Source organism: Chrysemys picta, chromosome 1 (genome assembly GCF_011386835.1).
Source record: "Chrysemys picta bellii isolate R12L10 chromosome 1, ASM1138683v2, whole genome shotgun sequence".
NCBI classification, from domain to species: Eukaryota; Metazoa; Chordata; order Testudines; family Emydidae; genus Chrysemys; species Chrysemys picta.
Genome location: NC_088791.1, coordinates 234,394,972 through 234,415,070, shown reverse-complemented (window position 1 = coordinate 234,415,070; position 20,099 = coordinate 234,394,972). Strand labels below are relative to the sequence as shown.

At 38.9% G+C, this 20,099-nt stretch overlaps 1 protein-coding gene across 5 annotated transcripts in view; it reads left to right on the top strand.

Annotated features, from left to right (window-relative positions):
- Nucleotides 1-20,099, top strand: part of GABRG3 (gamma-aminobutyric acid type A receptor subunit gamma3) — a 529,212-nt gene that overhangs the window by 274,500 nt on the left and 234,613 nt on the right. For 4 of the 5 annotated variants that reach the window (XM_042840838.2, XM_065591293.1, XM_005283299.5 and 1 more), the window contains 2 exons: nt 13,175-13,395; nt 17,231-17,313. In XM_042840838.2, coding sequence (XP_042696772.1) covers nt 13,175-13,395; nt 17,231-17,313 — 304 coding nt within the window. Of the gene's footprint in view, nt 1-3,127; nt 3,219-13,174; nt 13,396-17,230; nt 17,314-20,099 lie in introns of those variants that run through there. The other variant, XM_065591310.1, reaches the window with a different exon arrangement.

Genomic DNA, 20,099 nt, shown 5'->3' with positions numbered 1-20,099 from the left:
AACAGAAATTCAATCATGTGGCCAAATGTAGACAGAATTTCACAGGGTCAGCAAAAGGCACATCCCTGACAAAAAAGCCATCTATATGCCAAACTGGAAATCCCTGCTCAAAAGCATAGAATCATAACATAGTAGGACTGGAAGGGACCTCAGGAGGTCATCTACTCTAGTCCTCTGAACTCAAGGCAGGACTAAGTATTATCTAGACCATCCCTGACAGATGTTTGTCTAACCTGCTCTTAAAAATCTTCAATGATGGAGATTTCACAACCTCCCTAGGCAATTTATTCCACTCGTTAACCACCCTGAAATTTAGGAAGTTTTTCCTAATGTCCAACCTAAACTGCCCTTGCTGCAATTTAAGCCCTTTGCTTTTTGCCCTATCCTCAGATATAAAGGAGAACAATTTTTCTCCCTCCTCTTGTAACAACCTTTTATATTCTTGAAAACTGTTATCATGTCCTCTCTGTCTTCTCTTCTTAAGACTAAACAAACTCATTTTTTTCCAATCTTACCTCATAAGTCATGTTTTCTATACCTTTTAATCTTTTTTTTTTTGCTCTTCTCTGGACTTTCTCCAATTTGTCCACATCTTTCCTGAAATGTGGTGCCCAGAACTGGACACAATACTCCAGTTGAGGCCTAATCAGTGCAGAGTAGAGTAGAAGAATTACTTCTTGTGTCTTGCTTACAACACTTCTGCTAATACATCCCAGAATGATGTTTGCTTTTTTTGCAACAGCATTACACTGTTGACACGTTTAGCTAGTGCTCCACTATGGCCATCAGATCCCTTTCCACAGTACTCCTTGCTAGGCAGTCATTTCCCATTTTGTATGTGTGCAACTGATTTGTTCCTTCCTAAGTGGAGTACTTTGCATTTGTCCTTACTGAATTTCATCCTATTTACTTCAGACCATTTCTCCAGTTTGTCCAGATCATTTTACCTTTCAGTCCTGTCCTCCAAAGCACTTTCAACCCCTTCTGGCTTGGTATCATCCACAAACTTTATAAGTGTACTCTCTATGCCGTTATCTAAAGCACTGATGAAGGTATTGAATAGAACCGATCCCTGTGGGAACCACTTGATATACCCTTCCAGCATGACTGTGAACCACTGATAACTACTCTCTGGGAATGATTTTCCAACCAGTTATGCACTCACCTTATAGTTAAGGCTGCAAGTCTGTTATGGAGGTCATGGAAGTCACCCATAATGAAAGTTGAGGATTCTGAGGCAGAGCTGTTTTAATCTTGTCTATATTTTTAATAGGTTGATCTAAACTGAATTTGGATCTTGTTTATCCAGCATTTGTAGGCTTTGTTAATTTCACAATTCTAGGAATAAAGTTTAGTCACATATTACCCTCTGTTTTTATGAGATTCTGATTGTTCTCTTTCCTTCTCAGCTGGTGTGCAGATTACAAACACCTGTACATATTTGTTAAAAGGCTACTGTCAGGAAGGGGAGCTTGTTTGTGATGAGTTGCTTTAATATTCACATCCCTAGTAGGAGTGGGTTGCTGTTCCAGGATATTAACATATTTCCAGCATATATGTCATTTGTGACAGCAGGTGTTACATTTTGATCATTGGCTTCCATTTGTGTGTTATTCATCTGGATCATTTCAGCCTGTTTGCCATTTATCTAAGTGATCTTTTGATCTACTCAGTAATTTTTAAACACATACATATAATTAATTTCCTCAGCTTGTTATCCTGTTTTCAGTTTCATTACTTGTGACTATCAGGATTATTTCCAGATTTAACTGTATTAAATTTCAGGTCTTATTAATTTGTTCTGAATGTCTTTTTGTTCCGGTCTTTGTTATTCTAAGTTATTAATTTAAGATTTTTTTTTAATGCTAGGCTAGGAAAAAATTACTATGGTGATTAGGTGATCGACAGTTGTGCGACTTGCCCTCTTTTTACTAAACTTTCTGACTTATTTGAAATTCTTTTTGTTGACTTGTTGAAACAAAAGTTCTCACAATGTCGAAAAACCTGCCCTTGCCGACTTCAGCTGCCGTGCTACTGCAGTTTTATGTTTCATGATCGTTTATTAAAATACAACCACTCAGCAAACCATCTTCAATTTTAGCTGCATTCAGCTGTATTCCACTCACTCCTATCCAAATTCTGTCTCCTAGAAGCCTTTTGAAGGACATGAAATCTCTTTCAGTGAGTAAGAATAATTAATGTTGGCTTACTATCAAAGCCTACAAAATCACAATAAAAAACAGCTTTAAAAGTCCCCATTTTTGTCAATGTCTTCTCCCAAACAATTCATCAGTCCAATGCCCCTCTGAAGTACTCTGAAGCTGCATGTTGTTAGCGGAACAAGGGAAAATGAATCTCAAACAAAAAATTAAGTGTATGACATTCTCTTGCGTTGGTGTCTTTTTACTGGGTTTTCCTCAGTCTGGTAATGTAACTTTCCATTATGAAAGTCACCTCTGAAGACTGTTCTCCTTTCTGTGAAGACACAGAGAGGAACTTTATTAAAGCAACTATTCAACCAGCTGACCTTCATTCTAATTGCAACTGGCTTATATGTATTTATCAGGAGGGAAGAGCTTCTCTTACCAAGACAGATAATTAAAACCTCAGTTGTTCAGTGGCCTATGTCAGAACTACTGCAAACCTAACTTAATTTTTCAGGGAAAGATCACCAAGTCCAAAAAGTCTAAGAGCAACTCACAAGTCCAGTTTCAACCATCATTTTCTTGGATTTCTAGCTTTTTTTTGGGGGGGGGGTGAGTTACAGATATTGCAACTGTATACAGTATCTTTATGGACCACATTGTATTTTAATGTTTAAAACATGAAAACCTCAAAAAGCGAATATATTGATATGGGCCAGACAGAACGAGCTGTAATGTATTCATAGCTCTTTGAATCAATACATGTGATGTGCATTTGTCTGTTCCTAGGGCTGGGTGGTAGGTGAGGGGCATAATCTGGAATCACTCGGACTGATTAAGGTAAAATCCCAAGGCTAGCTGTATAGTAGATCCCTACCCTCAGAAGCTTAACCTCCTGGTGAACAGGAGGGATATAAAGCAAGACGTTAGGTATAAAAGATTGAGTTTAAACAGACTAAGGGTGTTTCTTTCGATTCAGCAAACGGATGGGACATTTGGTCCTAGGGCAGCCCCACCCTTGTGGAAAGGCTTTTGGGTTACAAGACTCCCCATATGGAAGATGGGCGATTCCTGGTATGTTTAGTGAGCATTTAAATCCTTTTATTGCTTTGTATATGTTTTCTCTGGGATGCTTTTGCCTTAATGTCCTTTGCTTTGGAAGAAAGCAGTCACTGGTAAAAACACTTGTCTTTGTCCTCATAGAGAAAGCATTATATGAGTGCTGGCCATTAGGCAGACTGGCTTGCTGGGGAGAGCACAATGACGTGCACAGGGACTGCAAGGCTAAGCACCCAATCTGGAGGGAGAGAAATGTAGGTCTCCACCTGAGAGGGGTGATGCCTACAAAGCCTGAAACCTTAAGTGGGTTCCCTTGAGGCACCACAATGGGGAGACACAGGTGAAGTCACTCTGAAACTGTGACAGTGGTGATGGGGAGGAAAGGTAGTGTCATTCACAATAAGCTAATTGATAATGAAACTGTGATGGTATTTTTTTCTACTCTTGTTGGCAACTGAATTGTATGTTATGAACTGGTTCATGCCCCACTTTTGAAACAAACATTCACCATGGTGTGTTATGAAATATATTTTAGAGACATTGGTGAGATAAAACATTATTATAAAACAAAGGTCTCCTGTTATTGTACTGAAATATGGACTAGAGCAACAAAAATAGGGCCAAACTCTATTTCTATCCAACTGGTGTAAATCCAGGGTTGTGCCAGTGAGGAAAATGGAGTTACCATGCAAAATTTGGCCCTTAGATTTCAGTTTCTTCTCTTATGCTTACAGAGGTCAGTAATTAATCAGATTAACCATGATCTCTATAGTTTAAGCAGCTTAAGTCAGTTGAAAATGGCTCCATCAAGGCTAGCCATGTTGAAAACAGCCCTTTTTAAAAGAGACTGGGGTTAGGACCCTGTGGACTTTATATACTTTGCAGTGGAGAAAGCCTATGGCTGGAGAGCATTTAGCATTCAACCCTGGGTGGAAAAGCCAGCATAGGCCTATGCATCACTGATATCATGATATGGGGTTTAAATTGTGCATATGCGTTATTTTGACCCTTTGCTTACGGGTGAATTTCACCTGTAGTATATTCCCATATAAATATGTCATAATTCAAAAATAGTACCTCTGTGTCACATATAACAAGTGTTTTTGGCTTCCCTCCCTGAGCTGTTTTCAGCAGTACTGAGATACATGTTGCTAAGAACAGCCAAAGAACCTGGGTAGTAGGTTCTAGTTAGACAACTCTGGTGGATTCCAGCATAATAATGGCAATTAACAGCTGTGAGGACCAAAGCTGCAATGCAGAGAGGAAGAGCAGCTGTTGTGTGAAGAGGAACCTGTTGCACGCTGTTACTATAGCAACTGGGAGGGTAACTATTGCTTCACTATAGAGGAATAGAGGTGGGAGTGTTTCCATAGCAACAAACAGAGCTTTCCAGATCTGGGTAAATTGAAAAAAACCTGCAACAATTACTTCTAATATCAGGCAGGTAATTAATAGGGTAGATAGGCATATCAGGAGTACCTGTGTAATCACTTACATATATTACCTATTACATTTCTAGTAATATAGGAAAATTGCATTAAAGTTGCAGGGTTCCCCTCCCTCCACACAGAAGCTGCATTTGTTTTAATCCCTTCCTATGATTTTGTATTTATATCAATGTAATCAGTTCACAGGAGGAATTGCAGAATTTCTTTTTGTTCTTTGGCATATACTCTCCAAAATTTAGCTCATAGCATTGTAGCTGTGGAATCATGTAATACTAGAGTAGATACTTCTGAAGCTAAAATGGAGAGTGAATAATTTTATCTATATATCGCTATCTGTGAATTAAAGTTGAGATCAAACGTTCCACATTCATGATTGTTAAATTCATGTTTTATTATCTGTGTGTTGTACAGGAATTACATTTCTTTTTATTTTAAATAACATGATAATTTTGGACTGTAACTTAAAAATTGTGTTTTGGGTATTTAACTGCTATACATATGTGCGTGTGTGTGTGCATGTGTGCGTGTGTGTGTGTGTGTTTGTGTATATATATATATATATATATATATATATATATATATATATATATAAATAAAATGACTTTCTGAAATTTGTCTAAAGGAAACAAAGGTCTTGAGAAAGAGGCTTTGGTTGAACCCCTGACACTTTGAGCAGTATCTTCAAAATATGGCCTTTATCTGTGGGTGTGCATGGGAAGTTAGTTTCACACCATCCGTTTGTGCAATCAGATGACAGAAATTCTGTACACAAATCCTCCTTGAATGTGTACATTGTGCATAAAAGTGGTTTGCATGTATAGATTCTAACAGGTGAATGCTCAAGATTGCAATTTTGCCTAAGCAAATTTTGTGCACATGCACAGTTGAAGGGCAGACTAAAAACGTTTTGGAAAACTGGCCTTTTGTCTGTCTCATGCAAAACAGCAGGGATCCTTAAAAATTTGTCTTAGCTAATATTACCTCAGTCTTTCCTAAGTATACCCTACAATAAATATAGAGAATACTACAAATGCCGAGTTAAGTGTTTATCTAAGGCAAAATTTACATGTCTGAAAAGGAAGCAATTGTAAATATACTTGAATGAAATGGCTTATTTGGAATGTATCAAAACTTGAGATTTTCTCTGTTAGAAATACAGCATTGTAGTAATTGATATGGTTAATGGCGTATTTTCAGTTATGATATTGGGATATTTTGGTTAGTTGGACATTTTTAGTGTTTTGCCTAAAACTGTTACACTTTTTTTCTACGTGTTTGGCAAAATAGATTTCATATTGTCTTTCTAGATGCTCTCATGCAGTTTATGGGTGAAACCAAGCATTGCAAATGGAAGCTTGGTGGTTTTGAATTTGCCCAAGTGAGGAGCAAGGGCATTCAATAACGTGCGATATTTTTAAGAGTTTCTCTCCATGTCTCCTTGGAGAATGAGAAAACAAACAGATGTTTGGTCTGTTTTTTTAAATAAGTTAAACATGTGCAATTCCCTCAAACACAAGTCTAGAAAGTGCACTTACAGTTGACCAATTTTAGCAATTTGCCCAGAAAGTTGTCTGAATCATGTATATTGTCTTACAGTCACAAGCCTAACTTGGTTAAAAACAATATCAAGGCCCATGGTGGGAGGTGTATTTTAAATCACAATAAAAACTTTGATAAGTGTAGACCTCATAAGTAACTCTGTATTTTCACCTCTGAATTTGCTTTTTCAACCCTCCCCCCCCATGTTTATTTATGGGTCTGATTTAGATTGCATACTCTTTGAGCAGAGACTGTATCTTTGCTTCTTGTGGGGGATGTCTAGCATATTTTTTGGACATTCCGTAATTTTGTTTACTTGAAAGTGGCCACTGAAGGACTGCAGAGGCAGGATTGTCCAGTAGCTAAAGGTACTACACTAGGAACTAGGAGACCTGGATTAAATTCCTTGCTCCACTATAGATTTCCTGTGTGACCATGGGAAAATCACTTAACCTCTCTGCATCTCAGTTCCAGTTTGTAAAATAGGCATAGCAGAGCAGGCTCTCCTCCTTTAGAGCTTCCTACTGACTGCTGTTCTAGCCCTGTGGTAGTTGGCTACTTCTTGCAACTTGGCCTTCTGGCCGGGTCACATAGACTCCCACCACTTCTGGGGTACCAAAAGTCCAACAAATAAGAGTCCATCAACTTCATATAGGACCCTCGGCACTTACCGTTGTATCGGGGGATTCAGTAGTCCTTACCATTTGTTGCGGAGGGGGGTTCCACTCCACCTTTCTTGGTGGGATGGTGGGGCATCCTAGGCTCTCTCTCTAGTGGGTTCCAGTTCTTGAACAGATAATCAAGGCCTGACTACCCAGACCTCTGACTACCTCCCTGGAGCACGTCCTATCTTGCCTTTCTTGGGATTTTGCCTCAGCCTCTTCCTGCACTCCTAGGGTATCAGCCCCATTCTTTCTCAGCCTGTTCCACTCACTCATTGCATAGCTGCAGTTCCTGCTAACCAGTTGGTTCCTCCTGGGGAGAGTTTTCTCCACTCCCCTTGCAGGGCAGACCCTGACTCAGCAGGAGAGTCTGTGCTCCCTGCAGGCCCCTCCTCGCAGAGTCCTGGTCAAACTCACTTCCTGCTGCTCCTTCCCAACTGCCTTGGGATCCCCGTTCTAGACCTACCTTCCTTCAGGGAGCCTCTACTTGCCAGTAGCCCGCTCAGCTCCCTGACTCCCACCAGGCTCCTCTCACTAAGTGAGTGCCAGAGATCTGCTCTCCTTCCTAATTAGGCCTGGACTGCCGGGTTCAGCCCTTTTAGCTCCTCCCACCAGGTTTGACGCCTAGTGCATGTGTAGTGGTGCAATGCTGATTGTGCCCACTAGCTCTCATTAACCCCTTTAGGCCCATTCACATAGCACTTCTCAACCTCACAGGGATGTTGTTAGTAGAAATACACTAAAGCTTGTGAGGCGCTCAGAAACTACAGTGATGGGGGCCATATAAGTACCTCAGACAGACAGCTGCTGCACTGGATACTCAAAAAGGGACCCTCAGGAATGACTAGCTGTGACAGCTGTCTTGTTTTTAGTGTTTTGCTTAAAACTGTTACACTTTTTTTTCTCTGTTTGGCAAGATAGATCACATATTGTCTTTCTAGATGCTTCCATGCAATTTATGAGTGAAACCAAGCTTTGCAAATGGACAATTGGTGGTCTTGGATTTGCCCAAGTCAGGAGCAAGGGCATTCAATAACATGCAGTGTTTTTCAGAGTTCCTCTCTGTGACGTTGTGCAGTCTATATGGTTTTATAAAAACTTGATAATTCAATATAATGTAACTGAGAGAGTTTTAGAGAAAATACGGTAATAAGTGAATGTAACGTAACTGGGATATGCTTCATGCAAAAGATCTCTTGTAAGGTATCATTACAAAGTTTATAATCTACTGAGTGTGATCATCCGATTTGTATAAATGTACCACTCTTGTATCTAAAACTAGAAATATAAAATATAACTCTCAGGGCCTATTGTAATTGTGTAAAGTGTGGACCATTAATGATGGTTTGGAATCTTGATGACTCCCATTGTCTGCAGATGGCTGTATTTACCTGTGAGTCTTCCTGTATATGTGTGTGCTGGCAAGTGAGTAATGAAGTCTTGCAGTGACATGTGATCATGTCACCTGAACTGGAATCCATCTTTAACCTGGTGCTTTTCCAGTGAGGGGGGGTGGAAACCCAGAGGGACAAAGGGTTCCCGCCTTATGCAAAAGATATATAAAGGGGGGAAGAGAACAGAGAGAGGGAGGAGCCATCATGAGGAATCCCCTAGCTACCACCTGAGCTGCAACAAGAGCTGTACCAGGGGAAAGAACTGTGCCCAGGCCTGGAAGGTGTCCAGTCTGAGAAAAACTTACTGAAGCATCTCTGAGGGTGAGATTATCTGTATTCAGTTTGATTAGGCATAGATTTGCGCATTTTATTTTATTTTGCTTGTGACTTACTTTGTTCTGTCTGTTACTAACTTGAACCACTTAAATCCTACTGTCTGTATTTAATAAAATCACTTTCTATTTAGTAATTTACTCAGAGTATGTATTAATACCTGGGGGAACAAACAGCTGTGCATATCTCTCTATCAGTGTTATAGAGGGCGAACAATTTATGAGTTTGCCCTGCATAAGCTTTATACAGGGTAAAACGGATTTATTTGGGTTTAGACCCCATTGGGAGTTGGGCATCTGAGTGCTAAAGACAAGCACACTACTGTGAGCTGTTTTCAGGTAAACTTGCAGCTTTGGGACAAGTGATTCAGACCCTGGATCTGTGTTAGAGCCAGACGGGAGTGGCTGGCTCAGCAAGACAGGGTGCTGGAGTCCTGAGCTGGCAGGGGAAACAGGAGCAGGGGTAGTCTTTGCACATCTGTTGGCAGCTCCCAAGGGGGTTTCTGTGATCCAACCCATCACACTCTCCATGTCTCCTTTGAGAATGAGAAGAAAAACAGATGTTTGGTCTGATTTGTAAATAAGCTAAATATGTGCAATTCCTTTTTCCAGTCCACCTACCCACAAAATACTTTACAATAATTCCCTGTCTCACACATTAGAGCATCTAATACCCTATGGTGTCAATCCCTCACTCTCCCTCCCCACACCAGACATATATCTACTCTTTCTACAACCACCATATCTCCCCTCCCTTTATCGTCATGGTCCTATTGCAGCTAGGTGGAAAGGCACATTAATCAACCTACTACAGTGATATCTATGATGATTCTCAAAGATATTTAGGCTCCTAACTTCCTTTGATTTAAATGTAAATTAGAAGCATAAATACCATTGAGGATCTGGGCCTGCGTCTCTATCCTATCAGTGCCAGAGAGAAGAATTCAAGAACCTCCTCCCATTCTCTAGCCCCACAGGCCTCTAACACCCCGGGGTACAAACTACTTCCGTAATTCATAAATAAGTAATCAGGAGCAGGCCTACTGTATATAATGTCATATATAAGTTTATGTATATCTGTGATTATTATTTTTTTGCATAGGTAACATCTCAGAAATGTGTTTAGAAAATTGATGTGTCTCTAGCCATAATTGGTGAGATTGGTTTCTCTGCTTTCTAATTCTTCATTCATCAAGTATTCTTTGTGTTAGCAAAGAAACCTGTTCTCATTAAGATTTTCTAGGCAGAAGATTTTACATAGAACTTAAGATAAAGATTATTTCTTGCCTAAATACCATTAATGCTAGTATTACCTCTATAAAACAATTGGCCTATGTATTCCTCTAAAAGGTAAAACCAGTTAATTGAAAGTGATCCTTGTCTTTTCATACATTATGGCCCAAATACTTACTCCTATGTGAAGCTAGCATGGAGACCCTTCCTGTGGCATGGAATGGATAGGCAAGTATCACCTGTGAGTGCACACTCAGCAGATTCGTTGCACAGTCCCTATGTGGGGTTTAAATGGTTCAGAGGCCATTGCACCCTTCCTCCACACTGCAATGCCATGTTGTCTATTGACTGCTGGGAGAGACACACTCAGCCCCTATGAAAATCAAGGCACTTATGTGTAAGTGCCTATATATTAAAATTTAGGGCCCAGATTGTCAACTCCCATTGAAATCAACGAGAATTAGGCAAGTAAATACCTTTTAAGGATCTGGGCAAAGGAGCCTAATTTTATACACCCAGCTTTCAAAGTTGACCTCTCTTTCTCTAGCTCAGAAATGGAATACCTAAATAGCAACCCCATTCACCATTTGGATGAAGGCTGAGGTAATTACAATGATTAATGTGAAGGCTGAACTGATCTAGCATCCTTTTTTAAAGGGATTAATGGATGAAGAAAAAGGGGAAATTACAGTTCAGATATCAAATGTAAATATCTGTTTATCCCTTATTATTGAATATAGTACATTGCATCTGTAATGTGTTACTTTTAAACAGAGCTAAATTGTTAGGAAAGATGTGGCGCGGGGGGGGGGGGAATGCTGTTTACTGAGTTGTTGTGTGATACTGCTTAAATAAATCATTTCACGCTGAGCATAGGACAGAGAGACACATTTAAAACAATAGGCCATGTTTTATTACTAGAGGATCCAATGCAGTTATATATGCACACAAGCTTAAATTCAGCCCTGGTTTAAACAACCCATTCAAGTAAATGGAGTTGCATCTGCTCATCCCGGTCTTACGCTTTACCAGTTGTATTTTGAATAACCTCTAGGGGCAGTTCTAAATGTAGTACTTAACAGGAAACGCCAACTGGACTACCTTACCTCCTGGAATACTTAAAATGAAGGAATGTGTGTGTTGGGGAAAGTATGGTGGACATTAATTAAACAGTTCAGGGCTGTCTTTCCTTTTGAATAAGCAAAATCCTAAGTGTGTACAATATCCCAAAAGAGAATTACAGCTGCTCCTAAATTTAGAAATAATTTGGCAATCAAAATAAGCATTCTTTTCCTATCAAATAATTTCAAATATGAACATCTTGCATCAATCCATTGTTGTTTATAAATATACCAAGCTCATTAGCCAGCTGTATATATGTGGCATCATAGCCTTTGGCTCCGTAAATACTGGTCTCCGCTTGCAAGCTAAAGGAACAGTTCCACTAGCTCAGCAGTTAGAGAAAACTGCTAGACATGTGGCCATGTCTAGCATATTCCATTCTGTATCAGGTAAATACACACAAGCCTCTCTTCTCCAGGGTGTTGCAATGAGGAGCTGGCAGAGATGGGGCAAATAGTAGAACATAATGTGAATAATCCACTCTCTGCAATAATGGCAAAGTGAGGAAACAATAATTTTTGAACATTTATAAATATATATAGGTGGGTAGTTTTATGACCATTTCCCTCATCCCTGTAATTTCTGAGCACTTCCCTTGTATTTAAAAATAGAAATAACAATCAGTATGAGCTAGATACTTTGATATACTTCCTTGTCTCAATGTACAGAGATGTGCAATTCCCTGCACACCAAGATGAAAATAAGTCCCCTTCAGTGTCAAATCTCTTGTCCTACCCCTGAAAATAAAGCTAATTAAAAAGAAAAATCACAGCTAGAAAGGCTAAAGGGAAAGGTTCTAGGGACTGTTAGTAGCTATGCTGCGAGTCATAAGGTGATATATTACCTGCTATTCCTATACATGCTAAGAATTCTTACATATCCATCGATCATTCATCATGAAAAGGTGAGAGTCCCAGAGCGTGTTTCTCGGCTAATAGTGTCAATGAATAACAATAAATAGTGTTATAACATCAATTCTGGAAGGATGGCCTGCAAAAGATGGTAATTATAGGAATAATGCAGGGTAACCAGATGGCTCCTAGAATACAGTTAGAATACTAGGATAAATTCATGGCACAAAACCTGCTAATAATACGTGATAAGTTGTTACAGTGGTGCATAATAGAATTGATTTGTACTTTTTTCCTTTTAAAAAAAAATCACCAAGGAACCTTCATGCAAAAAACCTACATTAAATGAAAATTAGGCTGGACAAAGGCTCAAGCAAGGAACTGCCATATTGACCAGGAACCCTTAATTCTGCCCATTTATGCTTATGCATTATGATAAAGTCTTTATATAATCACATTTTTTCCCACAAGATCCTCCCATCATTCAGTGCATAGGTTGGATGCATCAGGATGCATAATGAAGGTTGTACTGGCAGATGTGGAATTGGTATTTTAAGTACTGGATTTTGAAACTTAAATATCTATCTGTTAACAAAGTTTTTTGCATGTAATAATATATACACATGCTCATACTTGTGTGTGTGTAACTTCTATTTTATCACCCTTATTATGACTACGTATTAACAGAAACATGGCAATAAAATGTAACTATAAAAAGATAAGATTGTAGCAACTGGATTAGCATATTAATGGCAGTTTAAGAGAGTTCTGGCGCTTGGCATTTGAAATACATGAGGTATCTGTAAAGAAAAATAAATCAGAATCTATGATCATGGCATGTTTCTGCTGTAGGCTATACATGCAACAGAACAATTAATATGTGTGTGTGTGTGGCTGCAGTGTTCCACACAATTTGTCATTCTTCAGCTGACTTATTTAATCACTAGCCATAGTTGTCTAATGCTACCTGAATCTCAAACAGCTGTTTCATCATATAGCAGCTCCTTAAAGCCTCTGTTTTCACACTGAGGCAGGGAAGCCACTGAAGGTATATCGTCCAGTTGTGACTTCCCTGACTTCACAGAGAAGAATGGTCAAGACTGTGTGGTGGGGCAGAGAATGCTAAGCCAAAAGGCCAATGCAGGAGATCATGTTCTATTTTTTCCCCCTAAAGTAAACTAATTCTGAGAATGAAAACAAACAAACAAAAAAACTTTAAAAGACCAGCTCTTTAGCTGGTGTAAATCAACATAGATCCATTGATTTTAATAGAGCTATGTCGAGTTACACTGACTGAGGCTCCAGCCCTTTAACTATATCCTATCAAAGACCAAATATAAGTGGAATGCGTGGAACCAACTTCAGTTTTTATGTTGTGCTTTTATTACAGGAATACCAAATTGATATATTTTTTGCTCAGACATGGACAGACAGCCGCCTTCGTTTCAACAGCACCATGAAAATACTGACTCTAAACAGCAATATGGTTGGATTGATATGGATACCAGACACTATCTTCCGAAATTCTAAAACAGCAGAAGCTCATTGGATCACTACACCCAATCAGCTTCTGAGAATATGGAATGATGGGAAAATCTTGTATACTTTAAGGTAGGAAATAGGAGTGTGTGGCTGAAAGTATTTGGTCTCTTTTTCTGCAGAGTATTTTTAGATGTTTTGGTTTGGTTTTTTTAACTGTTTCCTAACTTATATTCGAATCTGTTTTAGGGACAGGCAAATTGATGCTGTTTAAAACAAATGACATGAATATTTGTCCAAAATTCAAACTAAGCCCCAAGCTAAACCATTTTTTAGGTTAAAAAAGCTTGCTTATTCTTTTTAAAACTTTTTGTGCCTTTCTTCACTTCCATATTCAGGAACCGAAAGCAGAAGTGTCAAAAATTCTACAAGAAAGGTTTCAGAGAAGCAGCGGTGTTAGTCTGTATCCGCAAAAAGAACAGGAGTACTTGTGGCACCTTAGAGACTAACAAATTTATTAGAGCATAAGCTTTCGTGGACTACAGCCCACTTCTTCGGATGTATGCATCCGAAGAAGTGGGCTGTAGTCCACGAAAGCTTATGCTCTAATGAATTTGTTAGTCTCTAAGGTGCCACAAGTACTCCTGTTCTTTCTACAAGAAAGGTTCCTCTCTCAATGTTTGTAATCCAGCCAGAAGCATGTAATCCCAGAAATCTTGCAAGAGAAATAGTTTCTATAAAACTTCCTGACTTGGCTTACCGTAGAGCTAGGGAAAAAATCAAAATATTTTTGATGAAAAATGGCTTTTTGACAAAACAGAAGTTTGCGTGAAATGTCATTTTTTGGTCAATTGTTTTGTGTTTTCATAAAAAAACATGTGTACATCTTTTGGGTTGCTGTTCCAAGTAAACCAAACATTTTCAGTTTTAATTTTTAGATTCCCTACCTCATAAAACAAAATCAAAGAAAAACTTCTGCAAATAATAAGAAAAAAACAATTTTGTTGAAATTTTTCAGAGGGAAGGGAAAAAACATTTCCCAGCCAGCTCTACTTTGGAGGGCAGATTAGATTCAGGTATACACCTGGGTGTGTATTTGAACCAAACAGAGCCTCTGGAGACAGATTGATCCACTGTTTAGAGCACTGAATTGGACATTGGAAGACCTGGATTTTATTTCTGTCTGTGTCATTTTCTTATTATGTAATCTTGGGCAAGTCAATTAATTACTCTGTGCCTCATTCTACCAATCTGTGAAAATGCTTTGAGTTCTGCAGAGGAAAAAAGATGCAAAATATATATTTAGAGATTCTTCCTCTGCTAGTATGCTCATGTTTAGGTGCATGTTTTAATGCCAGTTTCTATATACAAGTCACCCTGGAAGATAGCACATCATATGTTTTGTCAAAAAGGGGAACTACTGGAAGAAATATGTTAGAGTTTATCTAAGCAAGACAATACCATAAAGTATATATTTGCATTAAAAGGGTGCATTCAAATAAAGAAAAATTGCTTTTATTCCGTGGAGGAGCTGAACTGTTCAAAAGTGGAATTCCACAATAAACAAGATTCCCTATACAGCAAACAATCTATCTGTAAAATATATCTTCTATGCTACACAGTTGCTGCACTGATTGTATTCAACCTTCTCAGTGCATCGTCACGCTGATGATACTTGCATATGGAAGCTGAGCTTCAATGACAAGTGTCCCTATTTACAGACTGTCAAACAAGAAAGGAATACAACAGCTGGAAACTACCACTGGGGGTATGTCTACACTGGAATAAAAGACTGGTGGTACTGCTGTGGCTGGCCTTGGTCAGCTTTACTTGGGATCTGGCTGCGGAGCTAAAAATTGCTATATAGATGTTCGGGCTCGGGCTAGAGCCCAGGCTCTGGGACCCTCCCCCCTCATGGTATCTCAGAGGCCAGGGTCTAGCCCAAGCCCGAATGTTCACACAGCAATTTTACAGCTTGAGCCCCACAAGTTCAAGTCAGCTGACCCAGGCCAGCTGCAGGTGTTTAATTGCTGTGTAGCTGTATCCTACATATTCTTTCAGTATCCTCCTTTTTTGAGGCTTTATCCAAAGCCCACTGAAGTACATGGAAAGTCTCTCAGTCACTTCAGTGGGCTTTCAAACAGGACCTTGATGAATGTGAGAAGATGCTCATTTGGTTAGTTTTGTATGCACCCCCTTTTATCTACCAATTTTTGGTGCCATATTTTGTGCCAAATTGTGCACTGTTACTTACGCCTGTGAAACCTCACTGAAGTAATGGAGTTTTATAGGTGTCTCTGAGAACACCACCATCTGTCCCATGGACTGCAAAAATATCTTACTATACGCTGTTAATCAGAAAAACATTTGGCCCGTGTCAAAGGGTAGACTGGGCTCTTTAAGAGGGAACTGGTCCAGTCCACCTGAGTCTCATTAACTGCCTTTCAATGGGGCCTGATAGAGGGCAGCTGTTGTCTATAAAGATGAGAGCAGAGGACAGGAAGAGGAATCTATGGCAGAGAAGAGCTGCAGTAAGCAGAAGGCTCCTGTAGGAGAACCTGATTGAGAGAGGGTTTAGGGCCTAGAAGCCAGAGCCAGAAGGCTAAGCTCCAGCTAGGGGAGATGACAGAATAGCAGGAACTGCAGAGAAGGAGGATTGCCAGAGACAGGAAAAGATACCCCGGAGGGCAGAGATGAAGGCAGGCAGGGTAATTCCCTAATTTTATTGTAATTTTGATTCACTGTTTTTGGAAAATAAAGAAATCCCTGCCAGAATGGCCTGTGGAGTTTAACTGGGAGCCCTGAAGAGAGGGAAGCCTGATGGGAGGATGCTGCCGAGCCACGTCACGGGGTGATTAGTACCCAGCTGACCCAGTTACAGCCCTCCTTTGCTTAACTGAGCATTTTACATGTATGCAAGGAGTTCTCTTTCCAGTTTTACCACTCAACCTTTCCTCTGTGTATGAAGAACTCTATAAACCTGAATGTTCACAAGCTAGGACAGAAAACTCAGCAACAAGTAGGCAGTCTTTATTGTTGCAGACTATTGACTCTACAGAACTGTAGGTAAGAGACAGCTGTAGTACCTCCAATTTCTTCACTGTGGATGTCTCAGAAAGAACAGCCTTGAGTTGACAAAATTTCTAAATTCAAGAATCAGGGTACAAGTTTGTGCCAGGTCCTCCTCTTCTCTGGCCACTTTCGGGCATGCAACCTTGGAATCCTGTCCTGTTGTACAATCAAAACTCCTGGGCAGAGAGAACTAATTTACTTACAACTGAGCTTAAAGACGACAGACATTTCTCTGGCTGTGAGCCCAAATTTAAGGCATCTAGACCTTTTCAAATCTAGATTGTTTACCTTTTAATTAGTTTTCCTAAAATTTGTCATTTGCTGGGCAAACTCAGCAGTGAAATTAATATAGTGTCCATTACTTGAAAATAGCTTTCAAATAAAACTAATATATGATATGATCTAGTCAAATATATAGACTGACTTCATAGTCCCCCTGTCTTAATGGTAATTTAAGAACTGGCCTTATTTGTAGTGTGCCCTGTGTTAGTAAACCTTTTTAAACATCATTTTAAAATGTGGTAGATATTTTTGCAAACATTTGTGCTGGCCTATGTTAATTGGGCATATCTTTGTTACATGTATTTTAAAAGTTCTTTGATAAGAAGTGTAGATAGTAACTAGTTTAAAAATGGTCGCCTAACATGGGAGAAAGACTATCACTGATCGGGCTATTAAGTTTACAATGAAATACCAAGAAAAACCCATACAACACTGCATAAAGCTCTGTTTCCATGCATGCAGACATATCACCCATTTCCTAGCATTTAATTCTGTAGCAATGCTTCAAAATTTCCCAATTGTGTCTTGGACAATTACCAATGATTACCCTACCATGTTCCTTTAACTTTTTGTTGTGCTGATTTATAGTGACAATTACCTGGTTTTTCCACAGACTCACCATCAATGCAGAATGCCAGCTGCAGCTACATAATTTCCCAATGGATGAACATTCTTGCCCGTTGATATTCTCTAGTTGTAAGTACTGCTTCAGTGCATATCTATTATACTTGAACCTTGTGGAGAGGCACCAGTTTGTCTCTAATTTCTGTCAGGTTGTTCAGGTTTTCCAGAACAGGTACTGGAAGCCGAGGTTTGCTTTTGATATTAGCATATATATGTGTTTTCGCTTCAGCATTCATGGCAGAAGTTTTTGTCATGAAATGCCCCATGTAGAGTTATACCACTGGAGCTCAAGCACCAGCATCTCTGTTTGCAGTCATAATTACAGTTTAACAAGGAGCAGATATTCACATCCGTCTGCTATGATGAGATGGTTATAAAAATAATGTAACATATATTTGAGAAGAGAACCTACTGTATTATGAGATGTGCAGTTCAGATATAGGCTATATCATAACTACTCCTGTTTATTTTCCAAGCCAAAGATTAAAACTTCCTTTTAGAGAGATCAGTGTGTAAATGGTGCTGCTAAGGGCAGTTGTGAACTAGATGGAGAACTGATCTCCATCATCTCTGATGTCTGAGTTTATGAGAAATAGCATGGTAGTAACTTTGTCTCATAATTCAGAAATAGACTGTGTCATTAGACTAAGGCTATTTTTTTCTTGTATTATTCAGCTGCATGGTAGTTCCAACTGGATTGTATTGTGTGTAATTTTGTCTATAAATGCTGCCATCATTGTGGGAGGTTGGCAGGAATCCTGTTGTTCATATGAACACCCCAGAGATGGGAGATGGCACATCTCAATTAACATTATGCTGCTGCAGAAATGTAATTACAAACATGATCCAAATGTGGTAAGTGATGTTTAAAAGGACAAGCATGGCATTTGGTTTACTGTATCTGACTCTCATCATAGGCTTTTCTCCTTAATATGGTAAAAGTCAAGTTTTAGTGAGATTTTTTAGAAAAGAAAGTCAGGAATGTGAAAGCTAACTCCTAATATCATCATGCTAGGTATTGTGTGTGTATGCAAATACCTCGGGTTCCTACAAACATGGTTTATGACTTTCTAAATCGTTTTTTAAAATTTGCTAAAGGCACATTCCTGATTGCCTCTGTACCCAAAAATAAAAGTTGAATGGTTTAACAAAAAAACAAACAAACAAAAAAAACCCAGTTGTTTATCCCCTGAGGTGGGATTTGCCTTCTAAAGGAAGGGAATGTTCAGCACATTGAACATTCTGACTGTGTGACTCATGAGTGCTTAGTAATGAATCCAATTTCAGTCCTACTCTAACTGGCGTTCCCTTCCAAAAGGACAATTTTCTTCTGGCCAAGCTCACATAGTTACCTAATTTTTTTTTTAAATGCAATCCGTAGTAAGGAGTGTGTTTATTCTCTCCTATTCATTCACCTGCACTCATATGCATGAAAAGTTTTGGGGAAAAGATTCTTTTTAGGATGATCGGGTGAAAAAGGCATTAAAAATGTATTTTTCACAGAGTACTCCCTCTTCCTGAAACAGATCATTCATCATCAGTGATGTGCTGTCAATATTTTTTAAAAAGGGCTCTAACAAAAAGTGTACACTTTGATAAATCCTGTATCTCAGGGAATGTACTCTGTAGATAGGAGTGAAGGACTGGGAAAGCTATCATTTTCTTTTTCCTTTTAAATAATATCATTTTCCCATCATATCTATAAAATAAGTAGAGAGGTAGCACCATTTGATAAACACATTTATGTGATACATACTACTTTTTTTTTTCCTGGGAAGTATATTGGTAGTGTAGAAGAGTATTCATCTTGTCCAGTTTGAAACAGGATTTGGAACCAAGTATGGTGGGCATGGAGGTATTTTCCTCCCACAAGGCAAATGTTTTTTTTGGGGAAAGACAGTGCAATTGATTCCATTCCATTTTTAAAAAATGAACTTTCGAGTATTTTTATGAACTTGATGGATATGTAAATCCTGGGCAAAAAATGCTTTAGGACATACAGCTTGTGAGCCAGATTCAGCCCATTTGATGTATTCAGATTGTGTAGAATCTAACTTGTCATTAAAAATAAAAAGGAATCTTCCAAATGTTACTAGTGCTGAAATGTCTTTGAGTCTGTAGACAGCCTGAAACAATTACTTAGATTTGTTAACTCCCCTGTCTATATTAATCTCACTGGAGTGTCAACTTTAAAGTCCAATGATAATGCTATATTGTCAACATGAACTGCTTTATTGATGATCATTTTAGTGAATGGAATGGGAGAGGAGGTGGGAGTTAAGCCCACAGATAGGTGGAAATACGGAGAGAACAGAAAAATAGGATGGGAAAGAAAGAGAAATAATGGACAAAATTGTAGCAGTTCTACAAGGAAGCAGATTTTCCCAGAGAAATTGAATGTGACAATAAGTTACTCAACAAACAAATAATAGTTTATATAGAACATAAAGTCCATATTTTACCCTGGATCTTTGTGTAAACCTCCCATTGCTATCTTGCTGAAGGTAGTGTGTAGTTTTAAATGTATACCCCCGCTCATGGACCATAATCAAAAATGGAGTTTGGTTCTCGCTGCCAAATGAGCTTGACACCCCAGTTTTATCAATATCCAGAGAAGATGGCCAACTCTTGACAGGCAGAGAAATCATCCTAGTCCTTTCTTCAGTTTGGAGGCATAATAACTGTTGGGGGCAGCTCCAGAAAGCAATTAAGCTGTATTCTGTGCCACTATCTTATTTCGAATAACAACTCTTCACTTTGCACTGAATAAGATTTGAACATCAGAAGGTTCAGGCCCATAGCTAAATTTCAAACTTGATCTTGGCCTGACTTGTTTTATCATAACTTAGATTTTTTTG